This window comes from Somniosus microcephalus, chromosome 33 (assembly GCF_052327205.1).
Source record: "Somniosus microcephalus isolate GS21.2 chromosome 33, FLI_Smic_1.0, whole genome shotgun sequence".
NCBI lineage: Eukaryota > Metazoa > Chordata > Chondrichthyes > Squaliformes > Somniosidae > Somniosus > Somniosus microcephalus.
The window spans coordinates 23,116,825-23,139,332 of record NC_141019.1 but is presented as its reverse complement, the minus strand read 5'-3'; the positions used below and the strand labels follow the sequence as shown (position 1 = coordinate 23,139,332).

The 22,508-nt window shown below is 41.9% G+C and overlaps 1 protein-coding gene across 4 annotated transcripts in view; it reads right to left on the bottom strand.

The window, feature by feature from the left end:
- Positions 1 to 22,508, bottom strand: part of rbms2b (RNA binding motif, single stranded interacting protein 2b) — a 353,672-nt gene that overhangs the window by 165,550 nt on the left and 165,614 nt on the right. The window contains exon 2 of one of the 4 annotated variants that reach the window (XM_085972728.1): positions 14,243 to 14,329. The exons of the other annotated variants lie outside the window; for them this stretch is intronic. Within the exon in view, the coding sequence (XP_085828854.1) occupies positions 14,243 to 14,271 (29 nt within the window). The 5' untranslated portion in view covers positions 14,272 to 14,329. The remainder of the gene's footprint in view (positions 1 to 14,242; positions 14,330 to 22,508) is intronic. 4 annotated transcript variants of the gene reach the window in all.

Below are 22,508 nucleotides of genomic sequence, written 5' to 3'. Positions count from 1 at the left end.
TCACAAAATAACACCAGAACCAGGTCACAAATTAATATCAGAACCAGGTCACAAAATAACACCAGAACCAGGTCACAAATTAACACCAGAACCAGGTCACAAATTAACATCAGAACCAGGTCACAAATTAACACCAGAACCAGGTCACAAATTAACATCAGAACCAGATCACAAATTAACATCAGAACCAGGTCACAAATTAACACCAGAACCAGGTCACAAATTAATATCAGAACCAGGTCACAATTTAATATCAGAACCAGTGAAAAAAATTAACACCAGAACCAGGTCACAAATTAACACCAGAACCTGGTCACAAATTAATATCAGAACCAGGTCACAAATTAACATCAGAACCTGGTCACAAATTAATATCAGAACCAGGTCGCAAATTAACATCAGAACCAGGTCACAAATAAACATCAGAACCAGGTCACAAATTAACATCAGAACCAGGTCACAAATTAACATCTGAACCAGGTCACAAATTAACATCAGAACCAGGTCACAAATTAACACAAGAACGAGGTCACAAATTAACATCAGAACCAGGTCACAAATTAACATCAGAACCAGGTCACAAATTAACATCAGAACCAGGTCACAAATTAACATCCGAACCAGGTCACAAATTAACATCAGAACCAGGTCACAAATTAACACCAGAACCAGATCACAAATTAACATCAGAACCAGGTCACAAATTAACATTAGAACCAGGTAACAAATTAACATCAGAACCAGGTCACAAATTAATATCAGAACCAGGTCACAAATTAACATCAGAACCTGGTCACAAATTAATATCAGAACCAGGTCACAAATTAACATCAGAACCAGGTCACAAATTAACACCAGAACCAGGTCAAAAATTAACATCAGAACCAGGTCACAAATTAGCAACAGAACCAGGTCACAAATTAACACCAGAACCAGGTCACAAATTAACACCAGAACCAGGTCACAAATGAACATCAGAACCAGGTCACAAATTAACATCAGAACCAGGTCACAAATTAACACCAGAACCAGATCACAAATTAACATCAGAACCAGATCACAAATTAACAACAGAACCAGATCACAAATTAACATCAGAACCAGATCACAAATTAACATCAGAACCAGGTCACAAATTAACACCAGAACCAGGTCACAAATTAACACCAGAACCAGGTCAGAAATTAACTACTGAACCAGGTCAAAAATTAACTCCATAACCAGGTAACAAATTAACAACAGAACCACGTCACAAATTGACAACACAACCAGGTCACAAATTAACATCAGAACCTGGTCACAAATTAACATCAGAACCAGGTAATAAATTAACACCAGAACCTGGTCAGAAATTAACATCAGAACCAGGTCACAAATTAACATCAGAACCAGGCCACAAATTAACATCAGAACCAGGTCACAAATTAACATCATAACCTGGTCACAAATTAATATCAGAACCAGATCACAAATTAACAGCATAACCAGGTAACAAATTAAAACCAAGACCAAGTCACAAATTAACATCAGAACCAAGTAAGAAATTAACACCAGAACCTGGTCACAAATTAACACCAGAACCAGGTCACTAATTAACATCAGAACCAGGTCACAAATTAACATCAGAACCTGGTCACAAATTAACATCACAAGCAGATCACAAATTAACACCAGAAACAGATCACAAATTAACGCCGGAACCACGTAACAAATTAACACCAGAACCAGGTCACAAATTAACATCAGAACCAGGTCACAAATTAACATCAGAACCAGATCACAAATTAACATCAGAACCAGGTCACAAATTAACACCAGAACCAGGTCACAAATTAACACCAGAACCAGGTCACAAATTAACACGAGAACCAGGTCACAAATTAACACGAGAACCAGGTCACAAATTAACATCAGAACCTGGTCAGAAATTAACACCTGAACCAGGTCACAAATTAACACCAGAACCAGGTCACAAATTAACACCAGAACCAGGTCACAAATTAATATCAGAAACAGGTCAGAAATTAACACCAGGACCAGGTCACAAATTAACACCAGAACCAGGTCCCAAATTAACATCAGAACCAGGTCACAAATTAATATCAGAACCAGGTCACAAATTAACATCAGAACCAGGTCACAAATTAATATCAGAACCAGGTCACAAATTAACATCAGAACCAGGTCACAAATTAACACCAGAACCAGGTCACAAATTAACATCAGAACCAGGTCACAAATTAACACCAGAACCAGGTCACAAATTAACGCCAGAACCAGGTCACAAATTAACATCAGAACCAGGTCACAAATTAACACCAGAACCAGGTCACAAATTAACATCAGAACCAGGTCACAAATTAACACCAGGACCAGGTCACAAATTAACACCAGAACCAGGTCCCAAATTAACATCAGAACCAGGTCACAAATTAATATCAGAACCAGGTCACAAATTAATATCAGAACCAGGTCACAAATTAACACCAGAACCAGGTCACAAATTAACATCAGAACCAGATCACAATTTAATATCAGAACCAGGTCACAAATTAATATCAGAACCAAGTCACAAATTAACATCAGAACCAGGTCACAAATTAACATCAGAACCAGTTAACAAATTAACACCAGAATCAGGTCACAAATTAACATCAGAACCAGGTCACAAATTAACATCAGAACGAGGTCACAAATTAACATCAGAACCAGGTCACAAATTAACATCAGAACCAGGGAACAAATTAACACCAGAACCAGGTCACAAATTAACACCAGAACCAGGTCACAAATTAACAACAGAACCAGATCACAAATTAACATCATAACCAGGTAACAAATTAAAACCAAGACCAAGTCACAAATTAACATCAGAACCAAGTAAGAAATTAACACCAGAACCTGGTCACAAATTAACACCAGAACCAGGTCACAAATTAACATCAGAACCAGGTCAGAAATTAACATCAGAACCTGGTCACAAATTAACACCAGAAACAGATCACAAATTAACGCCGGAACCACGTAACAAATTAACACCAGAACCAGGTCACAAATTAACATCAGAACCAAGTCACAAATTAACATCAGAACCAGGTCACAAATTAACATCAGAACCAGGTCACAAATTAACATCAGAACCAGATCACAAATTAACACCAGAACCAGGTCACAAATTAACACCAGAACCAGGTCACAAATTAACATCAGAACCAGGTCACAAATTAACACCAGAACCAGGTCACAAATTAACACCAGAACCAGGTCACAAATTAACACCAGAACCAGGTCACAAATTAACACGAGAACCAGGTCACAAATTAACACGAGAACCAGGTCACAAATTAACACGAGAACCAGGTCACAAATTAACATCAGATCCTGGTCAGAAATTAACACCTGAACCAGGTCACAAATTAACACCAGAACCAGGTCACAAATTAATATCAGAACCAGGTCACAAATTAACATCAGAACCAGGTCACAAATTAATATCAGAACCAGGTCACAAATTAATATCAGAACCAGGTCACAAATTAATATCAGAACCAGGTCACAAATTAACATCAGAACCAGGTCACAAATTAACACCAGAACCAGGTCACAAATTAATATCAGAACCAGGTCACAAATTAACATCAGAACCAGGTCACAAATTAACACCAGAACCAGGTCACAAATTAACATCAGAACCAGGTCACAAATTAACACCAGAACCAGGTCACAAATTAACGCCAGAACCAGGTCACAAATTAATATCAGAACCAGGTCACAAATTAACACCAGAACCAGGTCACAAATTAACATCAGAACCAGGTCACAAATTAATATCAGAACCAGGTCACAAATTAATATCAGAACCAGGTCACAAATTAACACCAGAACCAGGTCACAAATTAACATCAGAACCAGATCACAATTTAATATCAGAACCAGGTCACAAATTAATATCAGAACCAGGTCACAAATTAACATCAGAACCAGGTCACAAATTAATATCAGAACCAGGTCACAAATTAACACCAGAACCAGGTCACAAATTAACATCAGAACCAGGTCACAAATTAACATCAGAACCAGGGAACAAATTAACACCGGAACCAGGTCACAAATTAACACCAGAACCAGGTCACAAATTAACACCAGAACCAGGTCACAAATTAACATCAGAACCAGGTCACAAATTAACACCAGAACGAGGTCACAAATTAACATCAGAACCAGGTCACAAATTAACATCAGAACCAGGTCAGAAATTAACACCAGAACCAGGTCACAAATTAAAATCAGAACCAGATCACAAATTAACATCAGAACCAACTCACAAATTAACACCAGAACCAGGTCACAAATTAAAACCAGAACCAGGTCACAAATTAAAACCAGAACCAGGTCACAAATTAACATCAGAACCAGGTCACAAATTAACACCAGAACCAGGTCACAAATTAACATCAGAACCAGGTCACAAATTAATATCAGAACCAGGTCACAAATTAACACCAGAACCAGGTCACAAATTAACATCAGAACCAGGTCACAAATTAACACCAGAACCAGGTCACAAATTAACATCAGAACCAGATCACAAATTAACATCAGAACCAGGTCACAAATTAACACCAGAACCAGGTCACAAATTAACATCAGAACCAGGTCACAAATTAACATCAGAACCAGTGAAAAAAATTAACACCAGAACCAGGTCACAAATTAACACCAGAACCAGGTCACAAATTAACATTAGAAACAGGTAAAAAATTAACACCAAAACCATGTCACAAATTACCATCAGAACCAGGTCACAAATTAACCACAGAACCAGGTCACAAATTAACACCAGAACCAGGTCACAAATTAACATCAGAACCAGGTCACAAATTAATATCAGAACCAGGTCACAAATTAACATCAGAACCTGGTCACAACTTAATATCAGAACCAGGTCACAAATTAACATCAGAACCAGGTCACAAATTAATATCAGAACCAGGTCACAAATTAACATCAGAACCTGGTCACAAATTAATATCAGAACCAGGTCACAAATTAACATCAGAACCAGGTCACAAATTAATATCAGAACCAGGTCACAAATTAACATCAGAACCAGGTCACAAATAAACACCAGATCCAGGTCACAAATTAACACAAGAACGAGGTCACAAATTAACATCAGAACCAGGTCACAAATTAACATCAGAACCAGGTCACAAATTAACATCAGAACCAGGTCACAAATTAACATCAGAACCAGGTCACAAATTAACACCAGAACCAGATCACAAATTAACATCAGAACCAGGTCACAAATTAACATTAGAACCAGGTAACAAATTAACATCAGAACCAGGTCACAAATTAATATCAGAACCAGGTCACAAATTAATATCAGAACCAGGTCACAAATTAATATCAGAACCAGGTCACAAATAAACATCAGAACCTGGTCACAAATTAACATCAGAACCAGGTCACAAATTAACATCAGAGCCTGGTCACAAATTAATATCAGAACCAGGTCACAAATAAACATCAGAACCTGGTCACAAATTAATATCAGAACCAGGTCACAAATTAACATCAGAACCAGGTCACAAATTAATATCAGAACCAGGTCACAAATTAACATCAGAACCAGGTCACAAATAAACACCAGAACCAGGTCACAAATTAACACAAGAACGAGGTCACAAATTAACATCAGAACCAGGTCACAAATTAACATCAGAACCAGGTCACAAATTAACATCAGAACCAGGTCACAAATTAACATCAGAACCAGGTCACAAATTAACACCAGAACCAGATCACAAATTAACATCAGAACCAGGTCACAAATTAACATTAGAACCAGGTAACAAATTAACATCAGAACCAGGTCACAAATTAATATCAGAACCAGGTCACAAATTAACATCAGAGCCTGGTCACAAATTAATATCAGAACCAGGTCACAAATTAACATCAGAACGAGGTCACAAATTAACATCAGAACCAGGGAACAAATTAACACCAGAACCAGGTCACAAATTAACACCAGAACCAGGTCACAAATTAACACCAGAACCAGATCACAAATTAACATCAGAACCAGATCACAAATTAACAACAGAACCAGATCACAAATTAACATCAGAACCAGGTCACAAATTAACATCAGAACCAGGTAAGAAATTAACACCAAAATCATGTCACAAATTAACATCAGAACCAGGTCACAAATTAACACCAGAACCAGGTCAGAAATTAACTACTGAACCAGGTCAAAAATTAACTCCATAACCAGGTAACAAATTAACAACAGAACCACGTCACAAATTGACAACACAACCAGGTCACAAATTAACATCAGAACCTGGTCACAAATTAACATCAGAACCAGGTAAGAAATTAACACCAGAACCTGGTCACAAATTAACACCAGAACCAGGTCACAAATTAATATCAGAACTAGGTCACAAATTAAAACCAGAAGCAGGTCACAAATTAACATCAGAACCAGGTCACAAATTAACACCAGAACCAGGTCACAAAGTAACATCTGAACCAGGTCACAAATTAACATCAGAACCAGGTCACAAATTAACATCAGAACCAGGTCACAAATTAAAACCAGAACCAGGTCACAAATTAACATCAGAACCAGGTCACAAATTAACACCAGAACCAGGTCACAAATTAACATCAGAACCAGGTCACAAATTAACATCAGAACCAGGTCACAAATTAACACCAGAACCAGGTCACAAATTAAAACCAGAACCAGGTCACAAATTAACATCAGAACCAGGTCACAAATTAACACCACAACCAGGTAACAAATGAACATCAGAACCAGGTCACAAATTAACATCAGAACCAGGTCACAAATTAACACCAGAACCAGTTAACAAATTAACACCAGAACCGTATAATAAATTAACACCACAACCAGGTCACAAATTAACATCAGGACCAGGTCACAAATTAACAACAGAAAGACGTCAGAAATTAAAAACAAAACCAGGTCACAAATTAAGATCAGTACCCGGTCACAAATTAAAACCAAAACCATGTCACAAATTAACATCAGAACCAGGTCACAAATTAACACCAGAACCAGATCAGAAATTAACATCAGAACCAGGTCACAAATTAACACCAGAACCAGGTCACAAATTAACATCAGAACCAGGTCATAAATTAAAACCAGAATCAAATCACAAATTAACATCAGAACCAGGTCACAAATTAACACTAGAACCAGGTCACAAATTAACATCAGAACCAGGTCACAAATTAACATCAGAACCAGGTCACAAATTAACACCAGAACCAGGTCACAAATTAACACCAGAACCAGGTCACAAATTGAAACCAGAACCAGGTCACAAATTAATATCAGAACCAGGTCACAAATTAAAACCAGAACCAGGTCACAAATTAAAACCAGAACCAGGTCACAAATTAAAACCAGAACCAGGTCACAAATTAATATCAGAACCAGGTCAGAAATTAAAACCAGAACCAGGTCACAAATTAACATCAGAACCAGGTCACAAATTAACACCAGAACCAGGTCACAAATTAACATCAGAACCAGGTCACAAATTAACATCAGAACCAGGTCACAAATTAACATCAGAACCAGATCACAAATTAACATCAGAACCAGGTCACAAATTAACACCAGAACCAGGTCACAAATTAATATCAGAACCAGGTCACAAATTAACATCAGAACCAGGTCACAAATTAACATCGGAACCAGGTCACAAATTAACATCAGAACCAGGTCACAAATTAACACCAGAACCAGGTCAGAAATTAACATCAGAACCAGGTCACAAATTAACACCAGAACCAGGTCACAAATTAACACCAGAACCAGGTCACAAATTAACACCAGAACCAGGTCACAAATTAACATCAGAACCAGGTCACAAATTAACATCAGAACCAGGTCACAAATTAACACCAGAACCAGGTCACAAATTAACACCAGAATCAGGTCACAAATTAGTATCAGAACCAGGTCACAAATTAGTATCAGAACCAGGTCACAAATTAACATCAGAACCAGGTCACAAATTAACACCAGAACCAGGTCACAAATTAACACCAGAACCAGGTCCCAAATTAACATCAGAACCAGGTCACAAATTAATATCAGAACCAGGTCACAAATTAATATCAGAACCAGGTCACAAATTAATATCAGAAACAGGTAAGAAATTAACACCAGAACCAGGTCACAAATTAACACCAGAACCAGGTCACAAATTAACACCAGAACCAGGTCACAAATTAACATCAGAACCAGGTCACAAATTAACATCAGAACCAGGTCACAAATTAACATCAGAACAAGGTCACAAATTAACATTAGAATCAGGTCACAAATTAACATCAGAACCAGGTCACAAATTAACATCAGAACAAGGTCACAAATTAACATTAGAATCAGGTCACAAATTAACATTAGAACCAGGTCACAAATTAACATTAGAACCAGGTCACAAATTAACCACAGAACCAGGTCACAAATTAACCACAGAACCAGGTCACAAATTAACACCAGAACCAGGTCACAAATTAACATCAGAACCAGGTCACAAATTAACATCAGAACCTGGTCACAAATTAACATCAGAACCTGGTCACAAATTAACATCAGAACCAGGCCACAAAGTAACATCATAACCAGGTAACAAATTAAAACCAAGACCAAGTCACAAATTAACATCAGAACCAACTAAGAAATTAACACCAGAACCTGGTCACAAATTAACACCAGAACCAGGTCACAAATTAACACCAGAACCAGGTCACAAATTAAAACCAGAACCAGATCACAAATTAACACCAGAACCAGGTCACAAATTAACACCAGAACCATGTCACAAATTAACATCAGAACCTAGTCACAAATTAACTTCAGAACCAGGTCACAAATTAACACCAGAAGCAGGTCACAAATTAACACCAGAAACTAGTCACAAATTAACACCAGAACCAGGTCACAAATTAGTATCAGAACTAGGTCACAAATTAAAACCAGAAGCAGGTCACAAATTAACACCAGAACCAGGTCACAAATTAGTATCAGAACCAGGTCACAAATTAGTATCAGAACCAGGTCACAAATTAACACCAGAACCTAGTCACAAATTAACACCAGAACCAGGTCACAAATTATTATCAGAACTAGGTCACAAATTAAAACCAGAAGCAGGTCACAAATTAACACCAGAACCAGGTCACAAATTAGTATCAGAACCAGCTCACAAATTAGTACCAGAACCAGGTCACAAATTAACAACAGAACCAGGTCACAAATTAACATCAGAACGAGATCACAAATTAACATCAGAACCAGGTCACAAATTAACACCAGAACCAGGTCACAAGTTAACACCAGAACCAGGTCACAAATTAACATCAGAACGAGATCACAAATTAACATCAGAACCAGGTCACAAATTAACACCAGAACCAGGTCACAAGTTAACATCAGGACCAGGTCACAAATTAACAACAGAAAGACGTCAGAAATTAAAAACAAAGCCAGGTCACAAATTAAGATCAGAACCAGGTCACAAATTAAAACCAAGACCATGTCACGAATTATCATCAGAACCAAGTCACAAATTAACAACAGAACCAGGTCACAAATTAACATCAGAACCAGGTCACAAATTAACACCAGAACCAGGTCACAAATTAATATCAGAACCAGGTCACAAATTAACACCAGAACCAGGTCACAAATTAGTATCAGAACCAGGTCACAAATTAACATCAGAACCTGGTCACAAATTAACATTGGAACCAGGTCACAAATTAACATTAGAACCAGGTCACAAATTAACCACAGAACCAGGTCACAAATTAACCACAGAACCAGGTCACAAATTAACACCAGAACCAGGTCACAAATTAACATCAGAACCAGGTCACAAATTAACATCAGAACCTGGTCACAAATTAACATCAGAACCTGGTCACAAATTAACATCAGAACCAGGCCACAAAGTAACATCATAACCAGGTAACAAATTAAAACCAAGACCAAGTCACAAATTAACATCAGAACCAACTAAGAAATTAACACCAGAACCTGGTCACAAATTAACACCAGAACCAGGTCACAAATTAACATCAAAACCAGGTCACAAATTAACATCAGAACCAGGTCACAAATTAACATCAGAACCAGGTCACAAATTAACATCAGAACCTGGTCACAAATTAACATCATAAGCAGGTCACAAATTAACACCAGAACCAGGTCACAAATTAACGCCAGAACCACGGAACAAATTAACACCAGAACCAGGTCACAAATTAACACCAGAACCAGGTCACAAATTAAAACCAGAACCAGATCACAAATTAACACCAGAACCAGGTCACAAATTAACACCAGAACCATGTCACAAATTAACATCAGAACCTAGTCACAAATTAACTTCAGAACCAGGTCACAAATTAACACCAGAAGCAGGTCACAAATTAACACCAGAAACTAGTCACAAATTAACACCAGAACCAGGTCACAAATTAGTATCAGAACTAGGTCACAAATTAAAACCAGAAGCAGGTCACAAATTAACACCAGAACCAGGTCACAAATTAGTATCAGAACCAGGTCACAAATTAGTATCAGAACCAGGTCACAAATTAACACCAGAACCTAGTCACAAATTAACACCAGAACCAGGTCACAAATTATTATCAGAACTAGGTCACAAATTAAAACCAGAAGCAGGTCACAAATTAACACCAGAACCAGGTCACAAATTAGTATCAGAACCAGCTCACAAATTAGTACCAGAACCAGGTCACAAATTAACAACAGAACCAGGTCACAAATTAACATCAGAACGAGATCACAAATTAACATCAGAACCAGGTCACAAATTAACACCAGAACCAGGTCACAAGTTAACACCAGAACCAGGTCACAAATTAACATCAGAACGAGATCACAAATTAACATCAGAACCAGGTCACAAATTAACACCAGAACCAGGTCACAAGTTAACATCAGGACCAGGTCACAAATTAACAACAGAAAGACGTCAGAAATTAAAAACAAAGCCAGGTCACAAATTAAGATCAGAACCAGGTCACAAATTAAAACCAAGACCATGTCACGAATTATCATCAGAACCAAGTCACAAATTAACAACAGAACCAGGTCACAAATTAACATCAGAACCAGGTCACAAATTAACACCAGAACCAGGTCACAAATTAATATCAGAACCAGGTCACAAATTAACACCAGAACCAGGTCACAAATTAGTATCAGAACCAGGTCACAAATTAGTATCAGAACCAGGTCACAAATTAACACCAGAACCTAGTCACAAATTAACACCAGAACCAGGTCACAAATTATTATCAGAACTAGGTCACAAATTAAAACCAGAAGCAGGTCACAAATTAACACCAGAACCAGGTCACAAATTAGTATCAGAACCAGCTCACAAATTAGTACCAGAACCAGGTCACAAATTAACAACAGAACCAGGTCACAAATTAACACCAGAACCAGGTCACAAATTAACATCAGAACCACTTAACAAATTAACACCAGAACCATACAATAAATTAACTCCACAAACAGTTAACAAGTTAACAACAGAACCAGGTAACAAATTAACAACAGAATCAGGTAACAAATTAACACCAGAACCAGGAAACAAATTAACATCTAAACCAGGTGACAAATTAACATCAGAACGAGATCACTAATTAACATCAGAACCAGGTCACCAATTAACATCAGAACCAGGTCACAAATTAACATCAGAACGAGATCACAAATTAACACCAGAACCAGGTCACAAATTAACACCAGAACCATGTCACAAATTAACACCAGAACCAGGTCACAAATTAACAACAGAACCAGGTCACAAATTAACAACAGAACCAGGTCACAAATTAACATCAGAACCAGGTCACAAATTAACATCAGAACCAGGTCACAAATTAACACCAGAACCAGGTCACAAATTAACAACAGAACCAGGTCACAAATTAACATCAGAACCAGGTCACAAATTAACATCAGAACCAGGTCACAAATTAACACCAGAACCAGGTCACAAATTAACACCAAAACCAGGAAACAAATTAACATCTAAACCAGGTAACAAATTAACATCAGAACGAGATCACTAATTTACATCAGAACCAGGTCACCAATTAACACCAGAAGCAGGTCACAAATTAACATCTAAACCAGGTCACAAATTAACACCAGAACCAGGTCACAAATTAACATCAGAACCAGATCACAAATTAACACCAGAACCTAGTCACAAATTAACACCAGAACCAGGTCACAAATTAACACCAGAACCAGGTCACAAATTAACATCAGAACCAGGTCACAAATTAACATCAGAACCAGGTCACAAATTAACATCAGAACCAGGTCACAAATTAACATCAGAACCAGGTCACAAATTAACACCAGAATCTGGTCACAAATTAACATCCGAACCACTTAACAAATTAACACCAGAACCAGGTCACAAATTAACACCAGAACCAGGTCACAAATTAACACCAGAACCGAGTCACAAATTAACACCAGAACCAGGTCACAAATTAGTATCAGAACTAGGTCACAAATTAAAACCAGAAGCAGGTCACAAATTAACACCAGAACCAGGTCACAAATTAACACCAGAACCAGGTCACAAATTAACATCAGAACCAGGTCACAAATTAACATCAGAACCAGGTCACAAACTAACACCAGAACCAGGTCACAAATTAACACCAGAACCTAGTCACAAATTAACACCAGAACCAGGTCACAAATTAGTATCAGAACTAGGTCACAAATTAAAACCAGAAGCAGGTCACAAATTAACACCAGAACCAGGTCACAAATTAGTATCAGAACCAGCTCACAAATTAGTACCAGAACCAGGTCACAAATTAACAACAGAACCAGGTCACAAATTATCAGAACCAGGTCACAAATTAACATCAGAACCAGGTCACAAATTAACATCAGAACCAGGTCACAAATTAACATCAGAACCAGGTCACAAATTAACACCAGAACCAGGTCACAAATTAACATCAGAACCAGGTCACAAATTAACATCAGAACCAGGTCACAAATTAACACCAGAACCTGGTCACAAATTAACATCAGAACCAGGTCAGAAATTAACTACAGAACCTGGTCACAAATTAACATCAGAACCAGGTCACAAATTAACACCAGAACCAGGTCACAAATTAACACCAGAACCAGGTCACAAATTAACACCAGAACCAGGTCACAAATTAACACCAGAACCTAGTCACAAATTAACACCAGAACCAGGTCACAAATTAGTATCAGAACTAGGTCACAAATTAAAACCAGAAGCAGGTCACAAATTAACACCAGAACCAGGTCACAAATTAGTATCAGAACCAGCTCACAAATTAGTACCAGAACCAGCTCACAAATTAACATCAGAAGCAGGTCACAAATTAACACCAAAACCAGGAAACAAATTAACATCTAAACCAGGTAACAAATTAACATCAGAACCAGGTCACAAATTAACACCAGAACCAGGTCACAAATTAACAGCAGAACCAGGTCACAAATTAACACCAGAACCAGGTCACAAATTAACATAAAAAACAGGTAACAAATTAACATCAAAAGCAGATAACAAATTAACATCAAAAGCAGATAACAAATTAACATCAAAAGCAGATAACAAATTAACATAAAAAACAGGTAACAAATTAACATCAAAAGCAGATAACAAATTAACATCAAAAGCAGATAACAAATTAACATTAAAAGCAGGTAACAAATTAACATCAAAAGCAGGTAACAAATTAACATCATAACCAGGTCACAAACTTACACCAGAACCAGGTCACAAACGCAGCTTAATGGAATCATTGGTCAGTGGACAATGAGCAGAACCAGATACCATGATGTTCCCCTCTCCGTTCAGCAGTGTTTGTTGCCTGGTTCTGCTGTTAGTTTGTGACCCGTTTCTGGTGTTAGTTTGTGACCCGGTTCTGATGTTAGTTTGTAAAGGGGAAAACCGTGCATTCGCGGAATTTTGAATGGGCCGTGCAGCCCGTTAAAGGGCCTGCGTGGCCCAAAAAAAATTCGCGGGAACATTGCCACTGACCCCTAGCGGAAAGTGCACACGCGTACCCATGAAATGGGAACAGGATCAGGCCCAACGTGAATAAATAATCTGCTGAAACTCACTGTCTTGGCTCGCACACTAAGATTGACATCAGTGGAATTGTATCTCAGTAAGAATCGGTGCCTTCAGGAGAGGAAGGGGAGAAAAATCTAAGGAGAAAAGAAGAAAGTGGCATTTCTGGGACTCACTGTCACCTATCCACTCACCACTGTATTATATAACAGTTATGTTATGTCCGGCAAGGTTTTATTAAATATAACTTCATATTCATGCAGTTGGAATCACGTGGTACAGTCGCCTGGTAGACATTGTGAACAGTTGCTGTATGTGGACTTGTGCGCTGCTTAATTATCGATTTTAATTAAAAGGTAAAATACATATAGTATAGGTTGATGGCTTTTTTTTTTGCAGCCAACAGAATAATATGATTTCTTGGTGACAACTTTTGCTTATGTTTTTTTGGGTTCAAGTCCCACTTCGGAGACTTGAGCACATAATCCAGGCTGACCCTTCCAGTGCCAGTACGGAGGGAGCGCCGCTGCACTGCCAGGAGGTGCCGTCTTTCAGATGGGAAGTTAATCATAGAAATTTACCTCACAGAAGGAGGCCATTCGGCCCATCGTGTCTGTGCTGCTGCTTGTGGCTCAGATGGGCGTTCAAGGTCCCACAGCGTGGCCTGAAGGAGGGCAGGGGGGCTGCCCTGGGAACCCTGGCCAACCTTCCCCTTCAACCAACACCACCAAAAAAAAACCCCAGCTTAACTGGCCACTCATCTTGTTGCTGTTTGAGGGATCTTGCTGTGTGCAAAATGGCTGCCGCATTTCCCAACATACCAACCATGTGGGCTTTTCAAAGTAATTAATTGCGTGTGAAGTTCTTAGTGATGTTTGCGAGATGCGATAAGGAATTATATAAATGCACGTCTTTTTTCTTTTTCGTTCTCTGATGTAGATAGGATTAATTATTACAAGGCACAGTAGCGCGTGAGAAAACTGTAGGACTATTTTGTCTACATGGATCAAACTGTATCGCACCATCTCATACTCTTAACTCTTGGTTTCCCAGGTCCTCAGAACGGTGGAGCTCCACTGGGATGATCCCCCCTTCTCCAATTTATTTCACATAAGAGCATAAGAAATAGGAGCAGGAGTAGGCCTTCCAGTCCTTCGAGCCTGCTCCGCCATTCAATAAGATCATGGCTGATCTTCAACCTCAACTCCACTTTCCCGCCTGATCTCCATATCCCTTGATTCCCCTAGAGTCCAAAAATCTATCTATCTAAGGCTTGAATATACTCAAAGACTCAGCATTCACAGCCCTCTGGGGCAGAGAATTCCAAAGATTCACAACCCTCTGAGTGAAGAAATTCCTCCTCATCTCAGACCTAAATGGCCGACCCCTTATTCTGAGACTGTGCCCCCTGGTTCTAGACTCTCCAGCCAGGGGAGACAACCTCTCAGCATCTACCCTGTCAATCCCCCTCAGAATCTTATAAGTTTCAATGAGATCACCTCTCATTCTTCTAAACTCCAGAGAGTATCGGCCCATTCTACATAATCTCTCATCATAGGACAACCCTCTCCTCCCAGGGATCAATCTAGCTAACCTTTGTTGCACCGCCGCTAAGGCATATATACCCTTTCTTAGGTAAGGAGACCAAAACTGTGCACAACAAGACTTCCTTACTCTTATACTCCAACCTTGCAATAATGGCTAACATTCAATTTTCCCTCCTAACTACTTTATGGATTATGTTGCCCCCTCCCTCCCCACACTCCCAAAATGATAATAGACAATCATCTGTTATTTTCTAAAAAAAATGTTCTTGGGACAGGAAAAGCTACATTTATTGCCCCTCCTTAGTTGTCCTGCGATGATGGTGGCAGTGGGCCTTCTTCTTGACATAGGGATATTGGCCTAACAACGATGAAGGATATGGGCAGTATATGTCCAAGTCAGGATCATGCGTGGCTTGGAGGGGAATTTGGAGACGATGGTTTTCCCCATGGCATCGCTGCTCTTCATACAGCCCCACCCCACTCCCCAACCTTTACTGTACTTTTCTCACCATCTCTGCTGGATGTCACGATTCACACTGGGGTACAGTTCCACAGGGTCTAGCTCCACTCTGGTACCTCGCCCAAGTGACTCTGCATGTTCTCGCCTGACGTGTGCATTGTCCAGCCTGATAGCAAACAGGAGCAAGGAGGAACCCTGGCCGATTTCCCCCCCCCCTCCCTAGGCCTCGGGAGGCAGAGGCCAACCACCAAACCCCCCCCCGCCCCCCCAACCCCACCACCACCCACTCCGCCCCCCTTACCACCACTCCAGCTGAGATCAGCACACAGCAGGGACCAAGTCAGGGGCCCTGTATGGCTCAGCACCACGGCAAAACTGACACTCTCACCCGCATATGCGCAAAACTCACATCGCCAGCGAACAATGACTAAATTCACTTCTGGGAGCTGTCAGACGACATTTCCCAATTGAAGTGTCGAAAGCACAAAGCAAAGCCCATAAGCTTTATCAGTTGGCAATCTAAACCACATGCCAGAGAACAGGTAGACAAGCACAATGGCAAACACAAACCAGCTGGTCTCCAAGCAACGGTCCAAATAAAGTTACACTTGTAAAGGTAGCTATTGTCCTCAGCAAAAAGAAAACATGTTCAAGACGGTAGTATAATACCTCGCAGGTGATAAAGGCACGTCCATATTGTAATAAAATGTGCCCGGACTCATTGAAGAAACAGTTAGATGCTGTCGTGGGAAGGGGTAGGGCTGTTATTCTGGGGGGATGAGAACAAATGGGATGAAGGGCCCTTTCCCGCTGAACCCATCTTGTAATATTGTGTAATTAAAGGCCAGCCCAGTGGCACTTTTAAGTGATATGGGCGATTATCGCTTGGGAACTTCGTTCTGGCAAATCACAAGTCCAATTGTGTGTCTACTTGTGATGCAGAACAGTAGATGGCTGGTGGCTGTGCCGACGGTCACCCACCTTCTTGGCTGGGCCACAGTGGTAATGAGTGGATGATGATGGTTCCCAGCAGAGAAGGAGGACCATAGCACTTCAATCCCCACCAAGCTTACTCTGGTACAGCTCAGAGTGCCACTATATTTGGATGAGACGTTAAACCGAGGCCCCCTCTGCCCTCTCAGGTGGATGTAAAAGATCCCATGGCACTATTTCTGAAGAAGAGCAGGGGAGTTCTCCCCGGTGTCGCGGCCAATATTTATCCCTCAACCAACATCACTAAAACAGATGATCTGGTCATTGTCACATTGCTGTTTGTGGGAGCTTGCTGTGCGCAAATTGGCTGCCGCGTTTCCCACATTACAACAGTGACTACACTTCAAAAAGTACGTCATTGGCTGTAAAGCGCTTTGGGACATCCTGAGGTCGTGAAAGGCGCTGTAGAGATGCAAGTTCTTTCTTTTTATAGTTGGGATTGGGAGAAGGTTGATGGCCTACGCTCTTGGCTGTGTTAACTAAAAGGACAGGGTCTTAAATGATTGTTTTTACAACCCCCCCTCTTCAGTCCCTGATTGCAGTATCTCACCAGCCTGCTTCTCCCTCCTCAACCCAAGAGAGCAGCACGACCCAGGTTTGACGATACTCCACACAACCCATCAACTCTGCTTCTGTTGCTGACAGTAAGGTTGTCCCTTGGGATGGGACTGACCTGCGCCAATTTTTGCCTCCCCCGTGAGGAGCCCCTCCACTGCTGAGGTCAAGGCAATTCAGATGGCAACTGATGGCTGTTTGTGACTCGCTGGCTGGGAGGAGGTTAACACTCTGCCAACACAGCTAATAGGCTGGCAATTTGCTGAGGTAAATCTGTTAAAGGTTACTACTTAACTTTAATGAATTGATCTGCAAGAGGAAGTGAAATGCTTACACTCCTTTGTGGCTCTGTTGCAGCATTTGTGTTTAATAGCTTTCTACTGTTACAGAATAATCCAGAATTGAAGGGCTTCTTGAAAAGAGATTCCGGACAAGTAGACATGAAGTGGATGCACTCTGCTGATGCCAAGCAGGCAAATCCAGGTGATGCGTGGCTGTTAGAGCACTGACTATTAACCCTTTCCTCGGGAGCTGTTCTCGTCTTTACAGCGCACTGCTTCCCGAACCCCTGTCTGTGAGGGGGAGCCGCGGGAAGCTCAGCGGGCGAACGTACTGCAGGCCGCAAGTCTGCGGTGCAGCCTCTGGAGTAGCGCCCGCAGCTACAGACGTCGGCGCCGCACAGTGGACAATTTGACTATTTGCACTAACTCACCGCCCGGCTACCCGCTCGGAAAGATCTGAGGGGGCTGGCTTGCCTTCTCCAGGTATGGGAGCTGTGCCAAAGTATGGGCCTGGGCTCAGCTGGTGCCACTCCCAGACGGCCAATCAACACCAGCAAAACGGATGAGTGGTGAAAATGGGGAACTCACTACCGCAAGGAGTAGCTGAGCCGAATAGCATAGATGTCTTTAAGGGGAAGCTAGATAAGTACATGAGGGAGAAAGGAACAGAAGGCTATGGTGATAGGGTGAGATGAAGAGGGGTGGGAGGAGGCTCGCGTGGAGCATAAACACTGGCATGGACCAGTTGGGCCGAATGGCCTGTTTCTGTGCTGTACATTCGATGTAGTCACCAGGTCATTTATCGCATTGCTGCTTGCGGCATCTTGCTGTGCACACATTGTCTGCTTGCTGCGTCTGCCTACAAAACAAGAGTGGAAAACACAATTCATCGGCTGTCAGGCGCTTTTGGACGTCCAGGGGACGTGAAAGGTGCCGTCGAAATGCAAGTTCCTTCTCTCTTTCAAAGACAATTAAAAAAAAAAAAAAAATCATGCTGTAAATCAGGACTGAGGAGTGCAGACAAACGACCAGACGATTTAATTAAATGGAACTGGTGCGCACTCGCATGACTGGCTCTGACAACAATGCCTCGTCCTTACAGAGTGCTCTCTGGCAACCGCCTTGCTGCAGCTGCTCATTCTCCAGCAGGACTGAAAGCTCATTTGCATTTCTGATCAGGAATCCAATTTTCTCCCCTCCACATGGTGATGACTCTTTCCCCACATTACCACAGGGACTATGCTTCAAAAGCACTTCATTGGCAGTGAAGTGCGATGGGACGTCCTGGGCTCGTGAAAGGCGCTGTATAAAGGCGAGTCCTTTCCTCTTTTTTATTTAGCGGGGTACAGTTTCATAGTCACCGGCCGGCCTCCAGTGCTTCACTCCAGCTCCTTTCTTCATGTGCGAGCCAAGGCAGCGAGAGTCACCCGGCTATTCAACCGCAGGGGGCATCATAGCTGAGCCTGAACCAGCCCTCACTTGACGTCCACACATATGTACTTCTCAGCAGCGGGCTTGGGGGGTTGACCAAAGGCAGGATCCTTGTCTGGTTTCCCCCCCCTCCCCCCGCCTCCCTAAAGTCCCTACCACCTGGTCTGTAGTCCTCAGAACCACATTGAACGGTATACATATGTTTTACTAAGGTGCCGTCATTTACAACATCGGGTCAGCTCAACACTGGTAAGCCTAAAGCCATTGCCCATGCCCCACTCTCGCCCCCACCAGTAGCAGCAAAGTCTAGGTCCCATTCTTTGGAATTCCCCCTCTCGATCTCTCTGGCTCACTATACTCCGCTCTCCTCCTTTAAAATTCAATCTGGAGAAGTGTGAGGTAATGCATTTGGGGAGGGCTAACAAGGCAAGGGAATACACTATAAATGGTAGGACACTGAGGATCAGAGGGACCTTGGAGTGCAGGTCCACAGATCCCTGAAGGTAGCAGGCCAGGTAGATAAGGTGGTTAAGAAGGCACACGGGATACTTGCCTTTATTAGCTGTGGCGTAGAATATAAGAGCAGGGAGGTTATGCTTGAACTGTATAAAACACTAGTTAGGCCACAGCTAGAATACTGCGTGTAGTTCTGGTCACCACATTACAGGAAAGATGTGATTGCACTAGAGGGGGTGCGGAGGAGATTTACGAGGCTGTTGCCTGGGCTGGAGAATTTTAGCTGTGAGGAAAGACTGGATAGGCTGGGGTTGTTTTCTTTGGAGCAGAGGAGGCTGAGGGGAGACCTAATTGAGGTGTATAAAATTATGATGGGCCTAGATAGAGTGGATAGGAAGGACCTATTTCCCTTAGCAGAGGGGTTAGTAACCAGGGGGCAGAGATTTAAAGTAATTGGTCGGAGGTTTAGAGGGGAGTTGAGGAGAACTTTTTTTACCCAGAGGGTGGTGGGGGTTTGGAACTCACTGCCTGAAAGGGTGGTAGAGGCAGAAACCCTCATCACATTTAAAAAGTACTTGGATATACACCTGAAGTGCCGTAACCTACAAGGCTACGGACCAAGAGCTGGAAAGTGAGATTAGGCTGGAGAGCTCTTTTTCAGCCGGCACAGACACGATGGGCCGAATGGCCTCCTTCTGTGCTGTAAACTTCTATGATTCTATGATTTAAAAAAAACCTTCTCGAGACACATCTCTTTGCCCGTGTCTTTGGTCACCTCTCCTAATCCTGCCCTTGTTGGCGCAGCGCCTGGCCGAGCTGCAAAGCATCTTGGGAGGCGTAAGCTAAATGCTTGTTGTTGTTGTTGTTGTGCTCACTGTGGCCTGTCCAATGGCACTGCTGTGCCTCATCTATGCTGCTTCCTCACAGCAGAGGGCGCCTACACACTTCAATCTGTTACACATTTACCTGTTTCATTAACCCCAGACATCTCGAAAACTCTACCATTCCCTCTGCTGCTGCTTCCCAGCGTGAACAAATGTCCCTCAAATCATCCATATAGGAGAGTCACTAATAAATCCAATAGGGAATTCAGGAGAGACTTCTCTACTCAGAGAGTGGCGAGAATGAGGAACTCGCTTCCACATGCTTTAGCCCTTTGCCTCAGTTATTCAAGAAATAAAATGGAGTGGTTGAGGCGAATAGCACAGATGCCTTTAAGGGGGAGCCAGATAAGTACATGAGGGAGAAAGGAAGAGAAGGTTATGCTGATTGTTATAAATCTCATCATTCATCAAGAAACTACTCGTGAAATAATGCTGGACGGCCAGCTGGTGGCGCCGTCCAAGGAGTATAAATACTCGGGCGTGGGCCCAGCTTGTCCAGGGACATTTTGTAAGACAGGAACTAGTGAAGTACAACTAGACCTCCATGTTCTGAAACAAGTTGATTAAAGCCTTGCTTTACGCTCAAACCAAGTGCGTAGTGAGTTTTATTACGTCAGTGATAAGGTGGGAGGAGGCTCGTGCGGAGCTTAAACATGGACTAGTTAGGCCGAATGGCCTGTTTCTGTGCTGTAAATAGTATGTCAAAAATGAACTACAGCGCCTGCTTCTGGCTACAGATGCCAACCCGGAGTCTCCAGGAATTGAAGACTAATCTCCAGGACGCTGCTGGGAGCGACCCGGGAGAAAAATCATCGGGGCGAGATCAGCAGATTTCATTTTCTTTCAACGCTTTCATTTATTAGTTATTATAAAAATATTGGAGATAGGGGAAAATAGGCTGTTTGACTGACAGTCCAACCCGGCAGCTAAAGGGAGGCGGGAGCTGCCGGCTGCAGCAGGTAAGTGCTTTTCCAGCACTGCTTGTGGGCCACGAGAAGCAGGAGTGTTTCCCACCCCCCACCACCGCCGGCCCCTCAAGCAAGCCCGCCGCGATCTCCACCCCCCTCCTCGTGATCGGCCGACCCTCACCCCGCCCCCCTGCCCGTGTGTGACTTGGAGGGGAACTTGGAGGTGGTGGTGTTCCCATGCTCCTGCTGCCCTTGTCCTTCTAGGTGGAAGAGGTCACAGGTGACGTAATAAAACTCACTACACACTTGGTTTGAGTATAAAGCAAGGCTTTAATCAACTTGTTTCAGAACATGGAGGTCTAGTTGTACTTCACTAGTTCCTTGCCTTACAAAATGCCCACGCCCGAGTATTTATACTCCTTGGACGGCGCCACCAGCTGGCCGTCCAGCGTTATTTCATAAGTAGTTTCTTGATGATGAGATTTATAACAGCGGGTTTGGCACTTCTCGTAGAGGCAACAGGACCTACCCTCCTCGTTCCACCAAAAAACAAAAATCACCTTTACAAACGTCTGCCAACACTGTTACGGGTGTTGCGGCTGATGGGACTGCACCATATATGTGTGCGCTTGCGTGTGCGCTTGCGTGTGTATACGTGTGTGCGTGCGTGTGCGCTTTCATGCAAGTGTGTGTATGTGTGCGTGCATGTGTATATATGCAAGTGCATGTGTGTGCGTGTGCGTGCGAGTGCGTGTGTTGTGATGCAACTGTGCTCACATCTGGCTGTCGCTGGTACTGAGA